The sequence below is a fragment of the Gorilla gorilla genome, chromosome 4 (genome assembly GCF_029281585.2).
Source record: "Gorilla gorilla gorilla isolate KB3781 chromosome 4, NHGRI_mGorGor1-v2.1_pri, whole genome shotgun sequence".
NCBI classification, from domain to species: domain Eukaryota; kingdom Metazoa; phylum Chordata; class Mammalia; order Primates; family Hominidae; genus Gorilla; species Gorilla gorilla.
Window position 1 is genome coordinate 146,699,311 of NC_073228.2, and position 22,141 is coordinate 146,721,451.

Genomic DNA, 22,141 nt, shown 5'->3' on the forward strand with positions numbered 1-22,141 from the left:
TGGTGGCAGGTAGGAGTTGGGCATGCCCCAGGAACTGGCAGAGGCTGGAGCAGCTGGAGCCCAGAGAGGGGTGTGGGGAGGCCAGACCCTGCAGGGCCTCTCAGGCCTTGGGAGGGACTTTCGTCTTCACCTCCAGAGCTCTGGGAAGCCATCACAGGGCTCACTGCTGGTATTGACACAACTGAGTGGAGAACTGATTTGACGGACAAAAGTGGATGTGCGGAGGCCAGAGAGGAGCAGTTGCAGTTATCTGGGCAAATAGAGGTGTTTTGTTTAGGGGTTGCTGATAGTGATGGGAAGGAGTGGGCAGAATTGAGATGTGCTTAGGAGACTTGGGAATGGATGTGGCACATGAGGGAGCCTGCTGTGTGAGAGGATGACATGTACTGGTGACTTGTGCGGCAGGGTGAACGGTGGTGCCCTTCATCACACTGGGGATGCAGGAAGAGGCCCTCGGCTGGCTCTCTGGGGAGAGGGTGGCAGAGGGTGTTTGAGTAGAGAGAGTTTTGTTTTGAGTGTGTTGAGTTTGACCTAGGAATGGGGGTGTGGGCTAAACCTGAAGTCTCTCTGGGGCTCGTGTCCATCCATGTCTCAGCTGTCTGTCATAGGTCCTCTCTGGGGACTCTCAGGTGTTCCACCTGTAAGCCAGCTTGTGTTTCCTTGCCCGCTCACATCGTACAACAGGTTTGGAGGGACACTGTGTCCAGCCCTGTCTGAGGCACATTTTGTGCATTGTGACATGAAGCCATTCATGAATAGTTCCAGAATTTTTCCAAATACAAGGTGATGAGGCACAGAGAGTAATTGGCGTCCAGGAAAGGAAGAGATTAACAAGGCCTGGGGACTTTGGTATTCTTGAGCTTTAGGCAGCCATGAGGCCAATCCTGTTGCAAGTTCTAACCTCAGTGATGGCCTTTCTGAACTGTAATCACTTTCTTTTCTTTTTCTTTTTTTTGGAGACAGCATCTCACACTGTCGCCTAGGCTGGAGTGCAATGGTGCAACCTCGGCTCACTGCAGCCTCAGCCTCCCGGGTTCACACAATTCTCCTGCCTTAGCCTCCCTGAGTAGCTGGGATTACAGGTGCACACCAGTACACCTGCTATTTTATTTTATTTATTTTTTTGTATTTTTAGTGGAGATGAGGTTTCACTATGTTGGCCAGACTGGTCTTGAACTCCTGACCTCATGATCCACCCGCCTTGGCCTTCCGGAACTGTAATCACTTTCTAAGTCCAAAGAGAAAGATGTGACTGAGCAGCAAAACATTTCAAGGGTAGTTAATACACAATTTTGGTAACTTTGGGGGTCACAAAGGCAATAGATGCACTGAAAATACAGTATTAAGGTTACCTGAGTCCATGTTTGTGTGTGCACATGTATATTAAGTTTTACCCAAGGAGAAAAAGGAAATGGCTTGACTTGTGGTATTACTGGTACAACTTGTATAAAATTAAGGTAGATACTAATTTTTAAAAAATTATGGTAAACCTTCTGTGTTAGTGAAAGTTGGATCTATTTGGGTTAAATTCTCTTAAATCTGGTGCAGATTAATATCTGCTGGCATCTCCGAGAAAAGAAGGGCACTTCCTTTAGTCCCTGAGTGAGCAGGTGGCTCTGGGAGCAGTCTCTCAAGGCCCAAACTTCTAGCTGCTTCCATATTTCTTAGCCATCTGGTCCCCTCACTCAGAGAAGCACAGCCCTACCTACTCTGGAAAGCAGATACTTGGCCTCCCCAGATGCCGGCAGTTATGACTTCCCTCCACTCTGGCCAGCATTCTGCTTTTCTAGCAACAGATGTTTCTGCAAAGTAAATATTATTGACTCTGCTTGGCTCCTTGCTGTGTCTTGCACTGCCTGTACATGAAACAGCAGGGTTATATGAGGAGGGTGCCACGACGCTTGGCATGCACCCAGCACCAGTGCCAGCCTCTTCTCTTTTCTCTCTCCTCTTACTGGAATGTGTGTGTTAGATTCCTGTGTGCATCAGAGGGAAAGCTCTTGAAATAAATCTTTGGGCTGCTCCATATCCAAGGTGAAAATCTACATAAGATACCACCAATCTTACTGGATTGAAATTGGCAAGAAGCAATGGTTTTTAGGTAGAGAGTTCTCTTTTTAGTGTTGTTTTCAATCTCTCAAGTAACATAGAGGGTTTACCTTAATGGGGTGAAGTGGTATGGTGTTCCCACATACTATAAGGATCTCAGTTCACAGGACTTAAGTCACAGGTCCTCTCCTTAGTGGCCTTGCACTCTTAGGTCAGTCCTTTAACTTCTCCGAGCCCCAAACAGTTATTCATGCTTACCTTTCCTGGTTCCTCTTACTGGAGGATTCATATATGAGGAAAGAATAGCCCAGCTATACCTAGAACTGAGTCTTGTGATGTGCAGAGTGCCTATACAGTGTTTCTCACTGGATCCTCCCTGCCTAACCCACAGGCTGACAGCCTCCGTCAGATGAGATAACTGAGACTTTATGACTAACCCAGGGTTGGTTACATATCTGATCTATGTTGGAGCTGGAACTTGAACCCAGGAGCTGTGGGATTGGGGTGGGGGCAAGGGGTTGGGGTTGATCACCCTGTCACCATCACCCCATAGAATGCAAGTGGAGAAGGGAGGTTCTCCAAAACAAGCTTGAGATGCTGTCCCAGTCTGGGGAATGGATTCCAAACAAGTAAAAGGACAGGTGTCCACTTTAGCTTTACTGAAAAATTCCTCTATCAAGCCTGAGGTGAGTTCCTTTTTCAGGTCCATTCATTAGGATTCTCACTCTACCCAGCTTTCCTCATTGGCCTGAAGCCCAATACTGACTCCATACCAGCAGTCATTACCTAATCGTCTATCGGGGGATCGGCCTGTCCTTCAGCTTCATGGGGTCCTCACTGCTTCTCAGGCTTGCACTGTGGCAGGGTGTGCTCTGTGCCAGTGGACAAGGAAATCAGGTCACCTGCTGGTCATAAGCTAACAGGCCCTGCCCTGGTTCAGTGGGTCCCCCTGTGCAGAAGCCTCACAAAGGCCCCGTTGTGCATGACCAGCCACTCCCTGATCCTCATGGCAGCTGCCCTTGGCAGTGCGGCTTTTCAGGTGTGTGCTGGGAGCTTTCCCGAGCCTGGCTTGCATTTCACCTGTTTCCACTTTGTTGAGGTGATTGAGTTTCTCTTGCTTATGGGGGAGGCACAGGGTTGTCGGGTGGGTAGAAAGGCAAACCTGTGTTACTCTTAGTGCAGACCTTTGTAAGTTCTCATCAGGGAACATTCTGACTAAAATGGGAATGTGTATAACCACACCCACATTTGATGCACACACATTCGGAGGCTCTAACAGAACATTGTCTTCCACTCTAAAATATTATTCTTTCCCTTTTTTCTCCTGTCTACCTGTAGCCTCCTCCTGCCTTCCTGCCCATGGTGTTCTGGCTTTTGGGTGCATCTGTTTCCTTCTTGGCTTGCCTTTTGTCATTTGTGTTCTGAGGGATAGCCTCAGCCTGGGCTGGCCATTTTTGTCAGGTGCCTGAGTCCCCTGCCAACATCTTCTGACATTTTGGTAAGGACCATTCTGTGAAAGTGACTGAACGAGGGAGAGATCAGAGACTGTTGGCTCCTGTGTTCCCCTTCTCCACCCCAAGTGCCTTCTTTTGGTGTAGAGCAGAGCGCTTTGGACAAGCCGCAGCTATCTCGGGACCGTGTCATCACAGTGTGTGGGAGGGCAGTCCAGGAGCAGGAGCTGCAGCTGCTCTCCATGCAGTAGCTTGAGCCCTGGTCCTGAGAACAGCAGCACAGCCCACGCCCAGCTCTTCCACTAGCAGGCATTGCTTGGAATGAGCACTGGGGATTGGATTTGTATCCAGTGCCCCCATCCCCACCGCCCCCCACATTTATTCAGCATACACTGAGCAGGATGCACTGCCAGGTACACAGAGGAAACAAACCAAAACAAACAAAGATGGAAAACACGATCCCTAACCTCAAGGGACAAATCTGGGAGCTAAGAAAAAGTACTGGGAGTCACGGATGCTTTTATTCTAGTAGGTTATGTTGATCTGTGCAGCCACAATACACGCCCCAACCACCCGTATCTTATTAAAGCCAGACCTTGTTGCTGGTTCTGCCTCATGTTTCCCTCCCTTGGGCATTTGGACATAATGCCATTTCCCCTTCAATGAGGGAACCATGTATGAGGGTAATTTGAATGATTAGCCTAATCTGCAGGAAGACTGCACATGGAATTAAGTTAAGCACATTTGTCCTCAGCAGCCAGATCTGCCAGTCCACTTAAAGGTACCTTGGTGGTTTCATACCCTTAAGAGATGTTGAAGGCTCCGGAAGGATCACTGGCTTTCATTACTATCTTCAGTGAAAGTTTATGATGATGACTTTTTAATGATAAGGGCCCTTGAGAGTTTTTCTTATGGATACTGTATGTGGAATGTGTTTTTACCCTAATACAAAACATTGCCGGGGCTTTGTTCTCCTGGTGGTGTTGGATGTGGCCAGCCAGGAAAATTCAGGTGGGCTTTGTCAGGCTGGCGGTCCACTCTGCTCATGAGGAGAGTGGAGAGGGTTGTGAGAACCTGGGCCTCGCCTGTGCTTGAGTCAGAAGGGGAAGGCCAGGTGCTATGGGCAGGGCAGTTCCCAGCCCCTCCTTCCAGCCTTCTCCAGGCTCCCTCCCTAGTGAAAGTTTGTGTTGTGAGTAGGACCTAGGGGAAATTGTTGTTGAGTCAGACTTGTGGGGGAAACTGCACTGACTGTGTGGAGGGTCAGTGGCAGAGCAGACCTGCAGGCTGTGGACACTAATGTTGGCTCTGATCCAAGCTTTCTCCCCAACTTCCTTTGGCAAGTGGATTCCCACATGTCAAACGGAGATGACAAGTTGCCTTTAGGAAGTAGAGATAGAACTTAAATTGTTAAAGCCAATATAACAAAAATATTAACTTCTAGAACAAATCAGTGCTTCATGTTATAACCAAGTGTTGACTATTTTGAATTTATATTCTTTTGTGCTTTGAAATGGACTCAGGAACAAATCCGCCTCCTAAGATATTCCTAGAAGGACCAATAAGGGCAGCAAATCAGAAAGCCAGTTTAATTTTAGTAATTCCTGATTTTTCCTGTCTTTTTCTTGCTAGATTTGTCTTCAGCGAAGCGGAAGTTTGCAGATTCCTTAAATGAATTTAAATTTCAGTGCATAGGAGATGCAGAAACAGATGATGAGATGTGTATAGGTAAGTCATAACTGTGCAGAAGATAAAAATGTTCATTGTTTGTCATAGCCTTCAGTGTCCCAGCAGAGCCTTGTTCCTGAGATAGGAAGTCTCTAAGGTTAGTAAACAAAGAAGTCCTTAGTGGAAGCGGAGGGCCAGAGATATGTGAGGATCGGAGCTTGGGGCTACTCTGGTCTTCTCGAGTTTTGGGATTGCCTCACCCTCCAGCATGCAGGAGAGAAAGCTTGAAGTTTTGCAGTGGGACTCTTCTTTCCACCTCCCTTTAGTATTTTTCTGGCTGGTGACATTCTTCCCCTCCAACCACAGTACTAAGAGCTTAGAGCATATGTAGAACACAGGTAGATGAGGGGAAATTTAGATCAGAGGTTGCAAAATGATAGGCTGAGATGAGAATACAGCCCAGTTTTCTTTGGCTCTCATTTTTTAAAATTGAATTACCATACAAATTCAATTTATAATCTAAAATTCCAGTTTTCCAGCTTCTTTGAAAAGTTTGAGAATTTGATCTACTGACCCCCTCTTCTGACCTGGCAGCAGTTGGCTGAGCTATGCATCTGCCACTGCCTTCAGATAGGGAGAGGAGCTCCGTATCTGGTTCTCCTGTGCTGTGGACAGGGAGGTCCCCGCCTCTCCTGTTTCCTTAAAAAGAGGCTGAGGTGGGTTACTGTTTATCACCACGGTGTGTTGCTTCACTCTTCACCATCACCTGCCTTGGTCTGTAGGCAGCCGTAAGCATGGAGGATTTGCAATGTCAAGACACCTTTCTTTGCCAGGGCCTTGTCATTGCACACTATTCTTCTATGGGCACCTTGGTTGACCCCATTAAATGAGCAAGAATTGAGAAAGTTTTATTGGATTAATTAATTCATCAAATGCTTATTGAGTTCCTGTTGCCATGCAGAACATCAGCATCTGGGGCTGAGTACAGGCAATTGGGAGACAGCTGAGAGTGGTGAAAATGTATCCTTGTAACTTGTGAATGTATGGCTGCTTTTCCCAATGTGGCTCAAGGGTCTCGAGTATCCTCAGGGCCATTGCACGTAATGCTTATTGCTTTTATGAATAATTTTGGCAAAGACGACTGTTCATGTATGAGCACCATGCTTCGAGCTGCATTCTATTAATGAGTGGCTTGAGGACTCAGGAGGAACCCAAAGAGAAGCCAGAGATGTGGCTTCCAATGCCAGCAGCACTGTTTATTTAGCTCTGGTGCCAAAGAAAAGGCTGGGTTCTGACGCAACGCCATGACAAAGGTTGAGGAGGTCGAATCCGGACAGGAAATCCTTCAACTCCTAAGCGGAACTCTGCCCCTTCCAGCCCGGGGCCTGGAAGCCTGCCAGCATCTCACCAGTCCTGGGTACTCTCAGGAACAGGCAGATCTTTTCCTTGAAGAAATCATTCCCTAGCTAGAGTGCCAGGTGGAATTAACCTGCATTTCTGGGTCATCCTTAATGGTTAATGATTAAAAAGATGAAGGGAGCCTTGGGAAGCAATTGACTTTAGGCATCTGTATGTGCCAAGGAATTAAAATCCATAACATAATAGCCAGAGCTGGAAAGGCCCCCCAAGGCCCATGACACTCCTTCCACCTCATGGCCCCTTTCTGTTTTCCAGCAAGGTCTTTGCAGGAGTTTGCCACTGTCCTCAGGAATCTTGAAGATGAACGGATACGGATGGTGAGTAGGGCTGGGCTACTCTTGGTCCCAGATAGTATATTCGTGTTGAGGGAGCAAGGGATGGGTTATCAGAAGAACTAGATTCAAATCCAGACTCTGCCATTTGAATGTTTTGACCTCTTCAGCAAGCCTCATCTTTGTAGAGTTTGAAGGCTTTTGTAAATATTAAAGGATTACTCTGGTGGATAACTTTAGAACAACATAGTTAAATGATGTCCTTCTGAAGATTCATTTTAAGGTCTTTTCATAAGGTGTATGACTTAAGGGTGGATCTTTTGAATTATTTCACTTTTTTGGGCGTCAGATTCTCTACCAGCAGAATGGGAAAGAAGGTGCCCCACTCTGCCCCTCCCCCCATCTTATTGAACCTGATCAAGAGCTCTTTGAGGGCAGGATCACTTTGCTCTTCATTTTTAAGCACCCAGCACAGTGCCTGCCAGGTAGGAGGGACCCAGTAAACAGATACTTTGTAATGAAGGTAACTATAAAAAGCTCTTCAAAGAGAGGCACTGTCCACATTTAAGAGTCAAATGCTGATCTCCAGGTTCTTAAGAGATATCTTTTGTACTAGAATTTATTGTTCTGGGAGACAGAGAGGGTCTCACTCTGTCACCCAGGCTGGAGTGCAGTGGTACCATCATAGCTCACTACAGCTTCAAACTCCTGGGCTCAAGCGATCCTCCTGCTTCAGCCTCCTGAGTAGCTAGGACTATAGGTGTGCACCACTGTGCCTAGCTAATTTATTTTTGTTTTTTGTAGAGATGAGGTCTTGCTGTGTTACCCAGGCTGATCTCGAACTCCAGACCTTAAGTGATCCTCCTGCCTTGCCTCTCAAAATGCTGGGATTACAGGCATGAGCCACCCTGCCTATAATTTATTCTGATATAGTTCAGCATTAGCAGATAAGAGATTCCACATCTGCAGGAAGTTCCTTTGCATTTTCCTCCATATCCCTAAGATATGAGGAATGAAGTCCCCTGCTGACTTGAAGTCCCCTGCTGCCTGTACACTGATTTTCCGCTAGGAGGGCGTGTCTTCAGGCAGCAATGCTCTAAAGTCCTAGGAAATATTGCATCAATCAACATTTTCTTTTCTTCCCATGCTAACAGTTGGTAGTTCGAACACTATTCACCAAGATGCATTTTCTATTTTAACCCCCATGATGACTCTGGGAAGTGGTATCTATATTATCGCCATTTTTCAGATGAAGATATTGAGGTTTACAGAGGCTAAGTAACTTGTCACAGATCACACAGTTAATAAGTGATACAGTCTGGGTTCAAACCCAAGTCTGCATTATATTAAAAAATATTAAAAAATGTGGGGGCCAGGTGTGGTGGCTCATGCCTGTAATCCCAGCACCTTGGGATGCCGAGGTGAGAGGATCGCTTGAGCCTGGGAGTTCAAGACCAGTCTGGAGGCAACATAGTGAGACCCCATCTCAACAATTTTTTTTTTTTTAAGAAGATTGGCATTGTGACATATGCTTGTAGTCCCAGCTACTTGGGAGGAGGGAGGAGAGAGGAGGATCGCTTGTGCCAGGGAGGTCAATGCTGCAGTGATCTGTGATTGCACCATTGCACTCCAGCCTGGGCAACAGAGCAAGACCCTGTGTCAAAAAAAAAAAAAAAAAGGATTTCTTTAAAACTCCAAACAGAGTAGAAAACTCTTCCTTTTGCCCTACGGAAAGACCACTTTCTCTTGATTGCTCACTGCTGGTGCCTGAACCAGAATCAGAAGGGTGGTGGTGGCGGCAGCAGTGGGGGTTAGTGGTGGGTGGAAGCAAGGGAAAGCTTGTGTGTTTGTGCACGTGCTGGTGCCTAAGAAAGGGAAATGATTCTTTTGAGTCTGATTCTTGGCTGAGTTAGTATTTGGGGGTGGGGGTGTGGCAAGCAAATCACCATGAATACCCTGCAGATTGCTATGGCCTGTGGTAAGGGAACAATGACTGGATTATACTTTTCAGCTTGCCTCTGCAATTTTATTATTAATGTCAGTGAATTGAGTTTCTACTGTCTGCATCTGAGTATCTGGCCGTAGCAAGCCCCTTTCTCTACCTCCTTGCCCTGTGACAACTCCATCAGTTCAGTTAAGCTCAGCAAGCAAAGCCGCACCTTCTCTGGGAAGCCTTTCCTGACTTCCTGGGTTATATGGCTACCCTTGGTATTTTCTTAACATCCAGTTCATGCTTCTGATCCTGTGTTTACCACATTGTGTCCTGATAAACATTGTACCTATCTGTGCCCTGTAGTAAATATGAGTTCCTCAAGGGCAGAGACTGGGCTTCCATGTCCCCAACATCAGGCAGTGTTGGAACCAAGTGGATGTTACACAGTCGTATAATCTTAGACTAAGTGGGACCTTATTCCTCACCATCTGCAATTGCTCATTTGACAGATGAGAAAACAGGTCTTATTAAGGCTGATAGCAAGTAGTAGTATGGCTGGGCGAAGGACTTGGGTGTCCTGATTCCCAGGTGAGCAGTTGAGCACTTTCGTTTTATAAGTGACAACTTATGACTGCATTCTCAATCATGGATGTCCACTGGAATAACTTGGGGAGTTTGAAAAATACTGATGTCTGGGACTAAGTCCAGGGATTCTGAGTTAGTTGGAGTGTAGCCTAAACTTAGGGGTTTTAAAAGCTTTCCAGGTGATTCTACTGTGTAGTTAAGGTTGAGAATCATTGACTTTAGGGGCTTGGCACACCTTTGTAAGCTTCAGAGACTTGCAGATAGTTTGTGGAGAAGACTTCAGTGAACTGATTAAGTAACATCAAATAACAATAAAAATCACAAAATCAAACAAATTAACACCATAACACTCTAGTCTTAAATTTCACTCTTCTGAAATAAGTGATCTCCAAATTGAGAAAAAGGCAAATGGGAATAAATTTGGAGACTTGACTTTTTCTGTCCCTTACATTGTTCAGTTAGTTCTTTACTGTGTCCATCTGTGACTTCTGGCATTTACCCGGTTAGTTTCATTGCAGTGGACATGCATGTGGTTTAGGAAAAATAATGCTTTGTTGCAGCGAGATTCCTGGAATAATTAGTTGAGCAAAGAGTGATAAATGAATGACTTAAAAGGAAAGACTGTAAAATATTGTACTGCCTTAGAAAAGACCATAGAACCTTAGCAATGGACAATTCAGCCCACTCGTTTTGCAGATGACGAAATTAGAGCCCAGAGAGGTTAAATGTTTTGCCCATGGTCACACAGTTGGCAGCCAATCAAGAATTAATCCATTCATTCATTTAGTCATTCAAATATGTTTGAGTGCAGCTTTGTCTCAGCACTCTTCTTTGTTTTGGGGATAGTGGTGGCAAAGTGAGCCTTTACAAGATACTGATGTGTGTGTGTGTGTATGCACGCATGTATGTGTGTGTATAAATGTGTAGTGTGTAGTGGTGAACCAGAACACACTTGGTAGGGGAGGGAAGTTGAGTTATGTTGGTAGTCAGGGAAGGCCTCCCTAAAGAGGTGACCTTTAAGCTGAAACCTTAATTACATGAAGGAGCTGTCCCTGTAAGGGTTTGGGAACACTGTGTCTGAAAGAATAGCCAAATGCTGTGGTCCTGAGGTGGGACGAGTTTGGTGCATTTGAGGTGCATTGGAGTGCCAGTAGGTTGGAATGCAGGACCTGAGGGGTGAGCCCTGTGAGATGAAGTTGAGAGGCAGCCAGTAGTCAGGAGGCACAGGTGTCCTGGCTCTAGTCCAGTCCTGTCTTGGTAGAGCAACACAAAATCAAGCTTGGAAGGTTTTTATGCCATCAGATGTCCAGAGGTGTTTTTTTATTTGTTTGTTTTTAACCTAGACTCAGTGTTGATCTACTTTACCCATAACTTGGGTAAATGAATATTTGCAAGAAAATGTCACCGAAGCTTGTAACTTAGACCCCACTCTTTTACCAGTTCCCCTCTGCCCCTTCAGAGGATCGCTTACAGTTTTAGAGTTCCTCATTTTTACTTTTAAAGAATCAATATTAATCATGCATGGGAGGAAGATTATCATGTTTTGAAATGATGACAGTTTTGATTTGACATGCTATTAGTTCGAAGTTTGTAAACAGTTGACATGTACAACACTGCCTCCCCAAATTTTATTTTAAGACATGGGGAGGCATCTCATGCTGGAGCTGCTGTAATTCTTTACTGATACTGCTTTTGTGTCTTCTTTCCCTTACTCTGTTGTTCTTCACCAGATTGAGAATGCCAGCGAGGTGCTCATCACTCCCTTGGAGAAGTTTCGAAAGGAACAGATTGGGGCTGCCAAGGTGAGAATTTTGCAAGCTTTGGTCTGGATTTTAGGGTGAGACGTCTGGAAAACACAGCACCTTCTTTAAAAAAAAGTCTTCAGAAATGTCTTCAGAAAATCGAAGCCCACCTTCTTCAGAAAATCTTAGGCAGAAAGCTCTATAGAGCCCAACTCATCAGTTCTTTACGGGTGACTGAAGTACGACCATCTGAGCTGTCAACCCCGGAGGGGCCATTCTGGTATTTTGTTACCTCATTGTTTTGTGCTTGTTCATAAATCATCCAAAGGTAGAAACCACACCTCATTTGTGTTATTATAATAGATAGCTATGTGCTTAGACAATTGCCTTTATTGGACAATACATTTGTTTTTGTGGAATTGTATTTTGTGGAGGTCCAGGACTTGCAGCCTAAGCAGGGGTTACAAATTTGTGCCCTGTAGGTACAGGGACTTTCTTTAAAAGGAGGCAGCTGGTACTTAGGTTTAGCTGATTTTTGTTGGGTCTGGAAATGGGCCCTCTCTTGCTGATTCTTTAAATGTTTCAAGACAAACTGAAAAGCCAGTTTTATGTGAAATTTCTTGTTGGCAAATAATTTTAAAATATATATTACCCATTGTGCAGGTCAAAAAACGACATCTGCAGGCCTGCTTCAACGAGGAGATCACCGTTTGTTATCACTGACCTGGAGGGACTGTAGCCTAAGCTTGACTAATTCTAATGTGTTCTTGAGAGACTGCAAAGGGAATCCTGTTCCTTTTTAAAAGGTGGATTCTCCAGGGCTCCTTTGCCCTGTAATAAATCACTAGGAGGGCTGGGCGCAGTGGCTCATGCCTGTAATCCCAGCACTTTGGGAGGCCGAGGCAGGCAGATCACGAGGTCAGGAGTTCGAGACCAGACTGGCCAATATGGCGAAACCCCGTCTCTACTAAAATAGAAAAATTAGCTGGGCATGGTGGTGGGTGCCTGTAGTTCCCAGCTACTCGGGAGGCTGAGGCAGGAGAATCGCTTGAACCCAGGAGGTGGAGGTTGCAGTGAGCCGAGATTGCGCCACTGACTGCAGCCTGGGCAACAGAGCAAGACTCCATGTCCCAAAAAAAAATCACTAGGAAACTCTAGCTGGTTTGACCTTCGGTAGAGTGTTAGAGGCTACCTGCAGAGAAGATGTTTTCATTGGAATCAATGAAAGCAAAAAGATTTCCAACGTTTTCTTCCTGTTTTTTCTGGAACTGTAAGTCAATTCAGCTGCGGTCTCTTACGCCACCTGCAGGGGCTTTTGGGCAACACCACCCTCTTACTTTGTGTGGATTTTGCTTAGTTGCAAAATGAGGTATTCCTCACCCCTGCAACACACACACCCCTAAGTGCATCTGCTTTCTGGAAATAGATATGATTAGGGCCTGCAAAAGATGATGTTTAGTCAGGGTCTTTCAGAGGGATGGTTGATCACAGTTTGAAAGAGGGACTATGGCAAAGACTTTCTCCCAGTTTTAGAGTATTTTCTACTAATTTTAGTTTACACATTTATGAGGAAGTGGAAGCTCACTGGTGCTGTATCAGAGATTAAGGAATGTATAATTTGCATGAAGTCTTATTCCACTAAGAATTCATACAGACTGTGAACCAGTCCAGTGATGGCAGATAATAAGCCGTGAGCGAATGCTCCCTCAGTTCCTGGCAGTGCAGGCCCCGCCCGCAGGCCTCCTCTTGGTGGCCTTGGGGCCTGTGCCTCCCCACTCTTGAACATGCTTGGCAGTGGCTTCCAGGGGTTATGCAGAGCTTTGAGACTGAGGCAGAGCAGACCTGTCTGTTGAGTCATCTTTTCAGTAGTTACTTCTCCTTCTGAGCACAGATACCTCTCTCTCTGGCCTCTTCTCTCACTGGCTTGAGGGTTACCATGGTTACCAAGGAGGTGAGGCAAGAGTCTGAGTGAGCTCCCTTTGGGCTTGATACCAATGATCTTAATGATAGGAGGAGCTACTGTCCCCCGGGGCGGCGGCGAGGGGGTGGTATAGATGGTGACATACTAGAATAAAAGAATTTAAATAGTCACTCACCAAAGCATGTTTCCCCTCATGCATATTCTATTCTCCTATTCATTAAACCATGAATAATTATTGATTATTAAATAACTTTTGGATGATCACTAAAGAAGAATTGTGATGACATTTGGGTGATTTCTCATCCCTCCCCATTTGTCATTTTTTCCTCCTGGCATGTCCTCCTTTGCATCACTCCACACACACATACATTTATATCATAACATTATGTAAATTTAAGAGAAAACAAACAAGCAAACAACAGATCCACTTCTAGGTGACCCAGGGAGCAGTCTCAAGAACATCTCAGAGCCAGCAAGTGCTCTTCAGCTGGTTTTGGTGTTGGCCAAGTGGAGGTTCTGAACTCTGTCTGTGCCATGCTAAAATTACTTTTTCCTCCTCCTCCACTCTCTGGTGCTGCTTCGGTTGCCATAACAGCCTGTTGCAGAGTGCACCGTGTGAAGGCTGCCAGGGAGGAAGATTCTTGGGCATTCTTATGCTAATGTGCTACTCTGGAGTAGGGCACGACCCCTGGTGCTTGACATAACCATGGCCCTAAGTTTCTATTTCCAAGTTTGAGGAAATTATTTTTTCCTGTATTAGAGGTACATTTGGAATGCTGGACTCTAGAATAAGTATAACAGACATAAGAGAGTAGCGTAGAGAGTGGGTCTACGGCTAGACTGTCTGAATCCAAATCTCACTTCTGCCATTTGCATGTAGACTTGGGGAGGTTACTAAACCTCTTCATGCCTGTTTCCTGATCTCTAAAATGGGGGTAATAATAAAACTTGCCTCGTAGAGTTATTATGAAGAAGAAGTGAGTGAACTCCTATCAAATGCTTAAAACGGTGTCTGTAGTATAGCTACCTGAACACGAGAACAAGGTTGGTCATGTAGTCATTCAATGTTAGTGATTATATTAGATACACACAGTTCATTTGTTTAAAAAATATGTGAGATCCTGCTCTGTGCCAGCGCTGTTCTGTGCCCTGATATTTGGTGGAGAACAAGGCAGGCGTGGTTGCTGTGCTCATGAAGTAGCTGGGGTGAAAGACATCAGACAAAAAGATACAAATAAATGTCTAATTTCCAATTGTAGTAGGTTCTTGGGAGGGTTACCTTCATGGCACACGGGACATGGAAAGCAGGTGTGTTCTTGATAAGAAGGAGGCAGGTTTAGGTGATGAGCTCACCACTGTCACCACCATTGCTGACATTTATTGAGCACTTTCCATGTGGTAGGCACCCTGCCAAGCACTATATGTGGTTTATTTCATTTAACCCTAGAAATCCTTTGAGGAGGGAGTGTTCTTATTTTTATTTTGTTATATGGTCCTTGAGCTGAAAGAAGAAACCCGAGCAATTATCTAATCATCCTCAAAAATTTATAGTTGAGGAAATTGAGTCCTGGAGAGGGATGGTGATTTGTTTCTAGCCAGTCCATATTGAGTTGGGAATAAATTTTAGGATTCTAGCTCAATCCTTGACTTAACTACCCCACAGTAGACTCTCTGGAAGGTGAAACCCATCTTGTGTCCTGAGTAATGGACACACTCTCCCATCTTAAGAACATCATCTAAGCTGTAGTACTTTTTTGTTGCAGAGGTCTTATTGCTGTTTTCTCAGGACAGAAACGGCTTCCCTTTCTCCTTATTTTTTTCTCTAACTTTGGGTGTCCTCTTAAACATGGAATGTGGAGGCACAAGTTGCCAGAATGTCCCAGAATGCCAGTGACTCATGTTCCCTGGCCTTTTCTCACCTCTGGCCAGCTGGACTGTCTGGGACCAGGATTCTCCTTTTGGAGTTGCTGATAAGGCTGGTGGGAGCGGATACATGTGAGCAGCATTTGGAGTTGGAGCCCCAGTTCAAAGTTGCTGGTTTCACTAATGGAAAAGAATTGCTTGAGTCAAGTCTCTTGCCTGTACCCTCCTCAAATTTGAAAGAGTAATGTGTCCTCAGGCTTTTTCTTCATTTGCTGCTAAATGTTTAATTGTTCTTGTATGTGAGCAGTCTTTTAAGCAAAACTCAGATTCATAGAAATGAGTACATGTCAGCTAAAATGGATATATGGTTATTCTGCCCACTCTGTGAGCATGTACCAGATGAGTGGTATTCTGACATAGCGGAGCTTGTTAGGGCTCCGGGTGATGGCTTCTGGCTCCGAGTGTCGTGCCCCAGGGCATTTGCACTTGATGATTCTGCTCTAGAAGGCTCTACTCTGCTCCTTCTGTATTTCACAGGTAGGTCTCAGCTCACATCTCCCTTCCCCAGATGATGCCTTTCCTGGGTGCCCTATCTACAGAATCTCTGTGACTGCGCCCTGTTTATTTCCTTTGTAGCACTTGCAGCAGTCTATAATTATGCTGATTATTTGTTTACTGGTTAATCATGGTTCTCCTACTAGAACATTTCTACCATGAGGGTTGGGACCATTTTTGTCTTGTATTTCTGGTGCCTAAAGTAGAGCCTTACACAGAGTGGTTGCTGATTATAAATTTGTTAAAGGAATAAAGAGATGTGTCTGAGCTTCTTTATTTGGCCAGAAAATATTTTTTCTCTTCTAGGCTTTGGAGTTGCAGAAAAACATCCCTATGGGTTCAGGCTCCACATGAGTCAAAAGCAGGAATAATGTACCCAATTAGCAAATTTGATCCCGTTTATCAGCCAAGTGCCAACCTTCTTCCAGCTTCCTTGCCTGCTCTCCCCGTTGGAATGTGGAAGGAAGGCAGACTGCCTGTGACAGTCTGTCTCAGCTGTGGTGGAGAACATGGGCTTTGGAGGCACATTGTCCTAGGCTCCAATCCCAGCTCTGTCACTCTCCGTGACTTTTCACAAGTTCACCTCTTTGGGTCCAAGTTTTCTTATCAGTCAAATGGGAGATAGAAATAGAACCACAGTGACCCAATGATTCAGTGGTGGGGAGCAGGGATTAATTATGGTAATTATTTTTCATTTTGAAGACAATAATACGGCTAATAATTTCTTAAAGAGAAGAGAAAAATAACTGTTACCCCATTACCATAACTCAGGTATTTGCCTATAAGTAAATTCCCACCTCATCTTTGTCCATAGGTAGACACACTCTATGTAGGATGCAGCAAGTTTATATGATGCTGTTTTACTTTTCTCTCTAGTTTTCCAATGACTAGTTATGCTTATTGGATGTTCCGTACTTTAATTATGCCAAACGCTATCCTTGGAAGTGATGTTGCTGCTGCTGCTTTTATTTTTCTTTTGCTAGCATAAATGGTGCCGTAGTAAACAAATGTGTGTGAAGATAATATTGTTGTTTTGAATTATTCCTCAGCTTGAAGACCTGCATGTGATATTAAGTGTCAAGAGATATTTAGGCTTACATACCAAGAAGTGTTTTTTGGACAGTATTAAGGCTGGATCTAGCCTTAGTCTAGACTTGTCTCATTCAAGCTGTGAGGATATCTTCCTTCCTTGGTGTTAGCTTCATAGGTATCACCACTGCTGCTGCTCCCCAGCCCCCAACCACTGGCTGCCTTCTGGCCTTGAATATCCTTGTGAGTTAGAAAGTAGAAATTTCTGTTTCACAAAGTTCTTAGAGGGGGAATCTTGGCTTTGCCACCATTAGATATTCGTATTTACCTCATTTCTGGTCTTGTCCTGGTTCGTGCCTCTCTGCTAGACACTCAAACTCAGGGGGCTGTTGATGGGTGGCTGCAGGATTTAATGGGCATTACCTGAAAAGTAGGAGCTGAGTCATCATCTGTGTTCTGAGCAGAAGGATCTTGAGAGATGGAGGCTGCTTTTATTCCTGCAACGTGTTACTCTTTTTCTTTTTCTCTTCTCTTTTTTTGCCAGGAAGCCAAAAAGAAGTATGACAAAGAGACAGAAAAGTATTGTGGCATCTTAGAAAAACACTTGAATTTGTCTTCCAAAAAGAAAGAATCTCAGCTTCAGGAGGTAAGAGACTTTATTAGTATCCTGAATAAAGTGTTCAATTTGTACATGATGCTGTGGATATGTGCTGGTTGCTCTTTGCTAGAAAATCTTAGGGTTAGAAGGGACCTGGGAAGCCAGGAGATTGCTCCTGATCCCTCATCCAGTGCCTGATGCCTGGACTGCCTTTGTGTCCTCCCGTCCCACCCCATCCTTTGTAGCTTTCCCGCCTGTCAAGGTGGAAGACACTGCTGGCCGAGATGACCACCTCCTTGTTGGGCTGCCCTGATTGCTAGATGTCTTCATTTCATGCTGACATTTCTTTTCCTGTTTCTTTCACCCTTGGCCTTAATTCTGCCCTCTGTTACTTTACCTTTTGACTTCCTGCCTCTTATCAGTGATTTGAAATGTTAGCATCTCAAACACTTTGGTTATCCTTCCTTAATATTGACTTTTTCATTATTTCAACCAGCACTTGACATTAGTTTTCTTTCTTTTTTTAAAGCAGTGCTTTATTGTCCTGTATATGTTTTGTGCTTTGGTAATGTTGTTTCAAGAAAATACATTCTTAAATTTGCGCTTGGTTTTTCTGGGTTTGCATGGTATCTTTTAAAAAGTAGTTCACTTGGAAAGAAAAATGATGGAGCCATCACAGCCATGGAGCTGTGACCATTTTTATTTAGTTCATGAAGATTGGCATGTTAAGGGAGTTTATGCTTCTTGGAGATAGGGAGTTTCCTAGTGGAACCTCAAATTTGGCTTTAAAAATGTCATCTTATTTAACTCAACAGTTTGCTTGACCTCTCTCATATTTTTGCCAAAAGAGGCTACCGTGGCTTCCAGGCCGGCCCTTGTTTTTAAATTTTAATTCTTTTTGAGCCGATACCATGCCAGTACTTCTGTTAGGTGAAAGTTCATATGAGGACAGTAGAGTCAGAGGTTGAAAGGTTGAAGTAACTCTGGAGATGGTGGAGTTCAATCCCCTCCCAACCACAATTGGTTACACATCTTGGGATAGGAATGTGGTGTTCTCAGAACTCTTTGCTTTGAAATAAGTATTTAATCCAGTTTTTAGAGTAGTGATAAGGACCATTACTCAACAACAATGACAACTGTAGCAGCAACAAAGGTTTATAATGGACTTCGTAGATCAGTTCTTGGCCAGCCAATAAACAGCATTGACTATTTGGTGTGTGCTTTACAAAGTAGAAAATACTAATTTATCCTTGAAGATCTTGTGCCTGAGTAGGGAAAAAGAAACAAAAGCGGAGGAAGTGCTTCTTGAAGTGGCATAGCTGCTCAGGTAAATCTTGTCAAATGTGATTGAAAAACCTAAAAAATAAAAAAAAAAAAAATCTTATTTTCATGAGATACAAAGGCTATCCTAACTTGACATGAGGATATGGGCACTATCCCACAGACACAGATAATCCATGATAAATTTGGGATTCCATTTAGAATCTGTCTTGATGCCCTCACTTTTTAGTTATTCTTCTGGCATCACTTGGCATTTAGGATTTGGAAACTAACTTATATTTAAAGAAAAGCTTTTTGGCTGTGCTTCACAGTGACGAGGTCTGCCCAGCTCTCCAGTTTCTAAGCAGGTATAAGTTATGGATTAGATGACTATGCATCATTAGTACAGATATTCAGAGTATTCAGAGTTGAGCAGGTGTGTGGTTATTCTAGCACCTACTGAATCTGGGAGGCCCACAGCACAGTTGCCCTGTAGGCATGGCATTCTCTAGAACAAAGGTGCTTCTCCACCAGATCCATTCTCTCTGTGGTCAAACATTGCAGACTTGGTCTGGAATGAATCCAGCATTTTCTTTTAGGGCTGTGAATGTCTTCTGAATTACCACAGTGTAGGGACCAGAACGCTGGGCTGGCAAAGAGGATACCTTGCCTCAAAACCTTCTCTGCTGTGTATTTACTCTGTGACCTGGGGCAAATTACTTAGATTCTCTAAGCTTTATTTCCTTTATTTGTTAAATACTCATGAAATATCTGTCCTACTTATGTTATACATGAGAAGGCAAATATAACTGCTGCTCAAGTATAAAGTATATTTAATATAAAATATGTAAATATCCTTATGATTGGCCTGTTCTGCTCCATTTTCTGTTCTCAAATTGGATGCCACTATTCCTGACTTTGACAGTTCTGTATTTCAGTGGATGTTTTCCATTATGCTCTTTTATTATAGTCCTTTATGTTCTTGCCTTTGACCTAGTCACACTTTCTAAGTACTTTGAGTGTAAGGATTGGGTTCCAGATCTTGCAGGTTCTGGTCTGTTCAGGTCAGTTCTCAGGCATTGCTTTTTAGTTGTACCTGAACTAAATTAAACTGTATAAAAATCTAACACTAAAGAGGTAAAGAGATCGAGACCATCCTGGCCAACATGATGAGACCTCGTCTCTACTAAAAATACAAAAATTAGCTGGGCATGGTGGTGGGTGCCTGTAGTCCCAGCTACTCAGGAGGCTGAGGCAGGAGAATCACTTGAACCAGGGAGGTGGAGGTTGCAGTGAGCCACGATCACACCACTGCACTCCAGCCTGGGCGACAGAGTGAGACTTTTTCTCAAAAAAAAAACCAAAAACCAAACATCAAAAAACAAACAAAAAAAGAACAGTGATGATATTACTACTGCCACTAACCACATCAATAACAACTATAATATAGGGAAACATTTGTTGAATGCATATTTATGGCCCGGGTATGGTGTTAAGCACTTTACATGGAATCTTCTGGAATCCTCACCCTAAGAGTTATAGATGTGGTTATTACTCTGTTTTACACATGAGGAAACTGAGGCTCAGATAGGATAAATAGCTTAGTGGTAGCGAGTTAACTCCAGCACTGGCTGTGCAGCCCTTTCCCTTCACCCAGTTTGCTTTTCTACGTCTCTATCTGGGGAGGGATGTTGAGGCTCTCTTGCCTGCTGACCATGTTATTTAGTGCCAGTGTCATGATATAGAATTGGAGAGAGGGAAGGACCTTAGTGATCATCCATTTCAACTTTCTTGAATTACATTTTATGAGGGAACTGAGTTTCTTGTAGGGGTCAGGTGTTTTGCTCAAGGTGTTCAGCTATGTATTGATCATTTTCTTCACATTTATTAAAAATTCAACTTTTAGGAACATTGTTGAGCACGTGGTACACCTTTGATGAAACCTTCCACTTTGATTATCCAGAGTTGTTCCCTGATTGCAGGGTTCTGCACGGAATGCTTTTAAATTCCAGTCCATCCCTAGATCCCTGGAAGTAGAAACTACAGGGCAGTGATGTGGAATGGCACTGCCATCTAGTGGATGATTTAAACAAATGCATAGTTTTTGAATGGTGAAAAAGCTCGCCTCAAAAACAGTAGTCATTGATTCAACAAATACTCATTGGACGCTTCTGCAAAAGTCTGTCCAGGTACTGGGTGTTTTGTAGAAAGTGAAATGAAGGATCTTCTTTCATGGAAATTACCATCTAGGAGGAAGTCTCTTTTCCAAGAAGCGCAGAATGGTTGACGGGTTTAATCAAGCCGGTAGCTTTATAGCTTCTCAAGTGGCAGGCAGGGAAACTGTCTTGAGCTGTCTGCAGGGTGGGTTGGAATCCTGGCTTATAATTCCATTGCAGGGGCCCAAGGATGTGATGGATTCTGTGGCCCACACCATGCTGGGGCATTGGCAAGAGAAGCATAACATTCCACTTAGGATTTCTTCTTCCTTTTCCTTTGGGAATGCATTGAGTTATGCATTTGTTCTTAGTTTTGGGTCACTGACGGGACGTGCCTTTGGTGCTGACTGATGGCCACGTGGGGATCAATTCATTCATTCTGCATGCATCTGTTGAACGTTTATTATGGGCCATACACCATTCTGAGCACTGGAGGAGAAAAATGAAAAAATTGGACAAGGTCTTTGTTCTCATGGATTTTATATTCTAGTAGTCTAGTAGGCCAGGCGCGGTGGCTCATGCCTGTAATGCCAGCACTTTGGAAGGCCAAGGCGGGTGGATAACTGGAGGTCAAGAGTTTGAGACCAGCCTGGCCAACAAGGCGAAACCCTGTCTCTAGTGAAAATGCAAAAAAAAAAAAAAAAAAAAAAAAAAAAAATTAGCTGGTTGTGGTGGCATGTGCCTGTAATCCCAGCTACTTGGGAGGCTGAGGCAGGAGAATCACTTGAACCCAGGAGGCGGAGTTTGCAGTGAGCTGAGATCATGCCACTCCACTCCAGCCTGGGCAGCAGAGCGAGACTCTGTCTCAAGAAAGGAATAGATAAGAGTTTAAATTGGGAAATGAGACAGAGATTTCCTGGTAACCTATTTAAAATAACGTAGTCAATGAAAACCTCTCCTAAAGAGGTAACATTTAAACTGAGCCCAGAAGGAATGAGCTAATGAAAGGCCAGGACAATCTTCTTCAGGTTGTGAGTGTGTCGCAAAATCACAGTTATTGGGTTATGCAATAGGGTAGGCTAAAATAGAATGAAAAATACAAGGCCTGGCGCGGTGGCTCATGCCTGGAATCCCAGCACTTTGGGAGGCCGAGGTGGACAGATCACCTGAGGTCAGGAGTTCGAGACCAGCCTGACCAACGTGGAGAAACCCCATCTCTATTAAAAATACAAAATTGGCCGGGCATGGTGGTGCATGCCTGTAATCCCAGCTACTTGGGAAGGCTGAGGCAGGAGAATATCTTGAACCTGGGAGGCGGAGGTTGCGGTGAGCCGAATTCGTGCCATTGTACTCCAGCCTGGGCAACAAGAGCGAAACTCCGTCTTAAAAAAAAAATATATATATATGAAAGTGCATTGCATTTAACCATTATAAATGTGTGTTTATTGAGTCATAATATAAAAAGTATTTCTTACTGTATGTTGAAGTTAAAATGTGTGTTTTTCTAGGAGAAGAGGTTTTTGGGCAGAAGGAACACCAGGTGAAAAGGTTGTGGGAAAGAGAGGGGTTTGGAGTGTTAGAGGACAGGAAGGAGATCCAGCAGTTACTCATGTCACCATGCTGAAGCATGGTGACAGTGGGTT

General features: G+C 44.2%; 1 protein-coding gene across 9 annotated transcripts in view; it reads left to right on the plus strand.

The window, feature by feature from the left end:
• Window positions 1–22,141, plus strand: part of ARHGAP26 (Rho GTPase activating protein 26) — a 458,221-nt gene that overhangs the window by 98,008 nt on the left and 338,072 nt on the right. For all 9 annotated transcript variants that reach the window (XM_063706839.1, XM_055389277.2, XM_063706842.1 and 6 more), the window contains exons 2-5: window positions 5,130–5,225; window positions 6,840–6,901; window positions 11,105–11,176; window positions 17,029–17,130. In XM_063706839.1, the coding sequence (XP_063562909.1) occupies window positions 5,130–5,225; window positions 6,840–6,901; window positions 11,105–11,176; window positions 17,029–17,130 (332 nt within the window). The remainder of the gene's footprint in view (window positions 1–5,129; window positions 5,226–6,839; window positions 6,902–11,104; window positions 11,177–17,028; window positions 17,131–22,141) is intronic.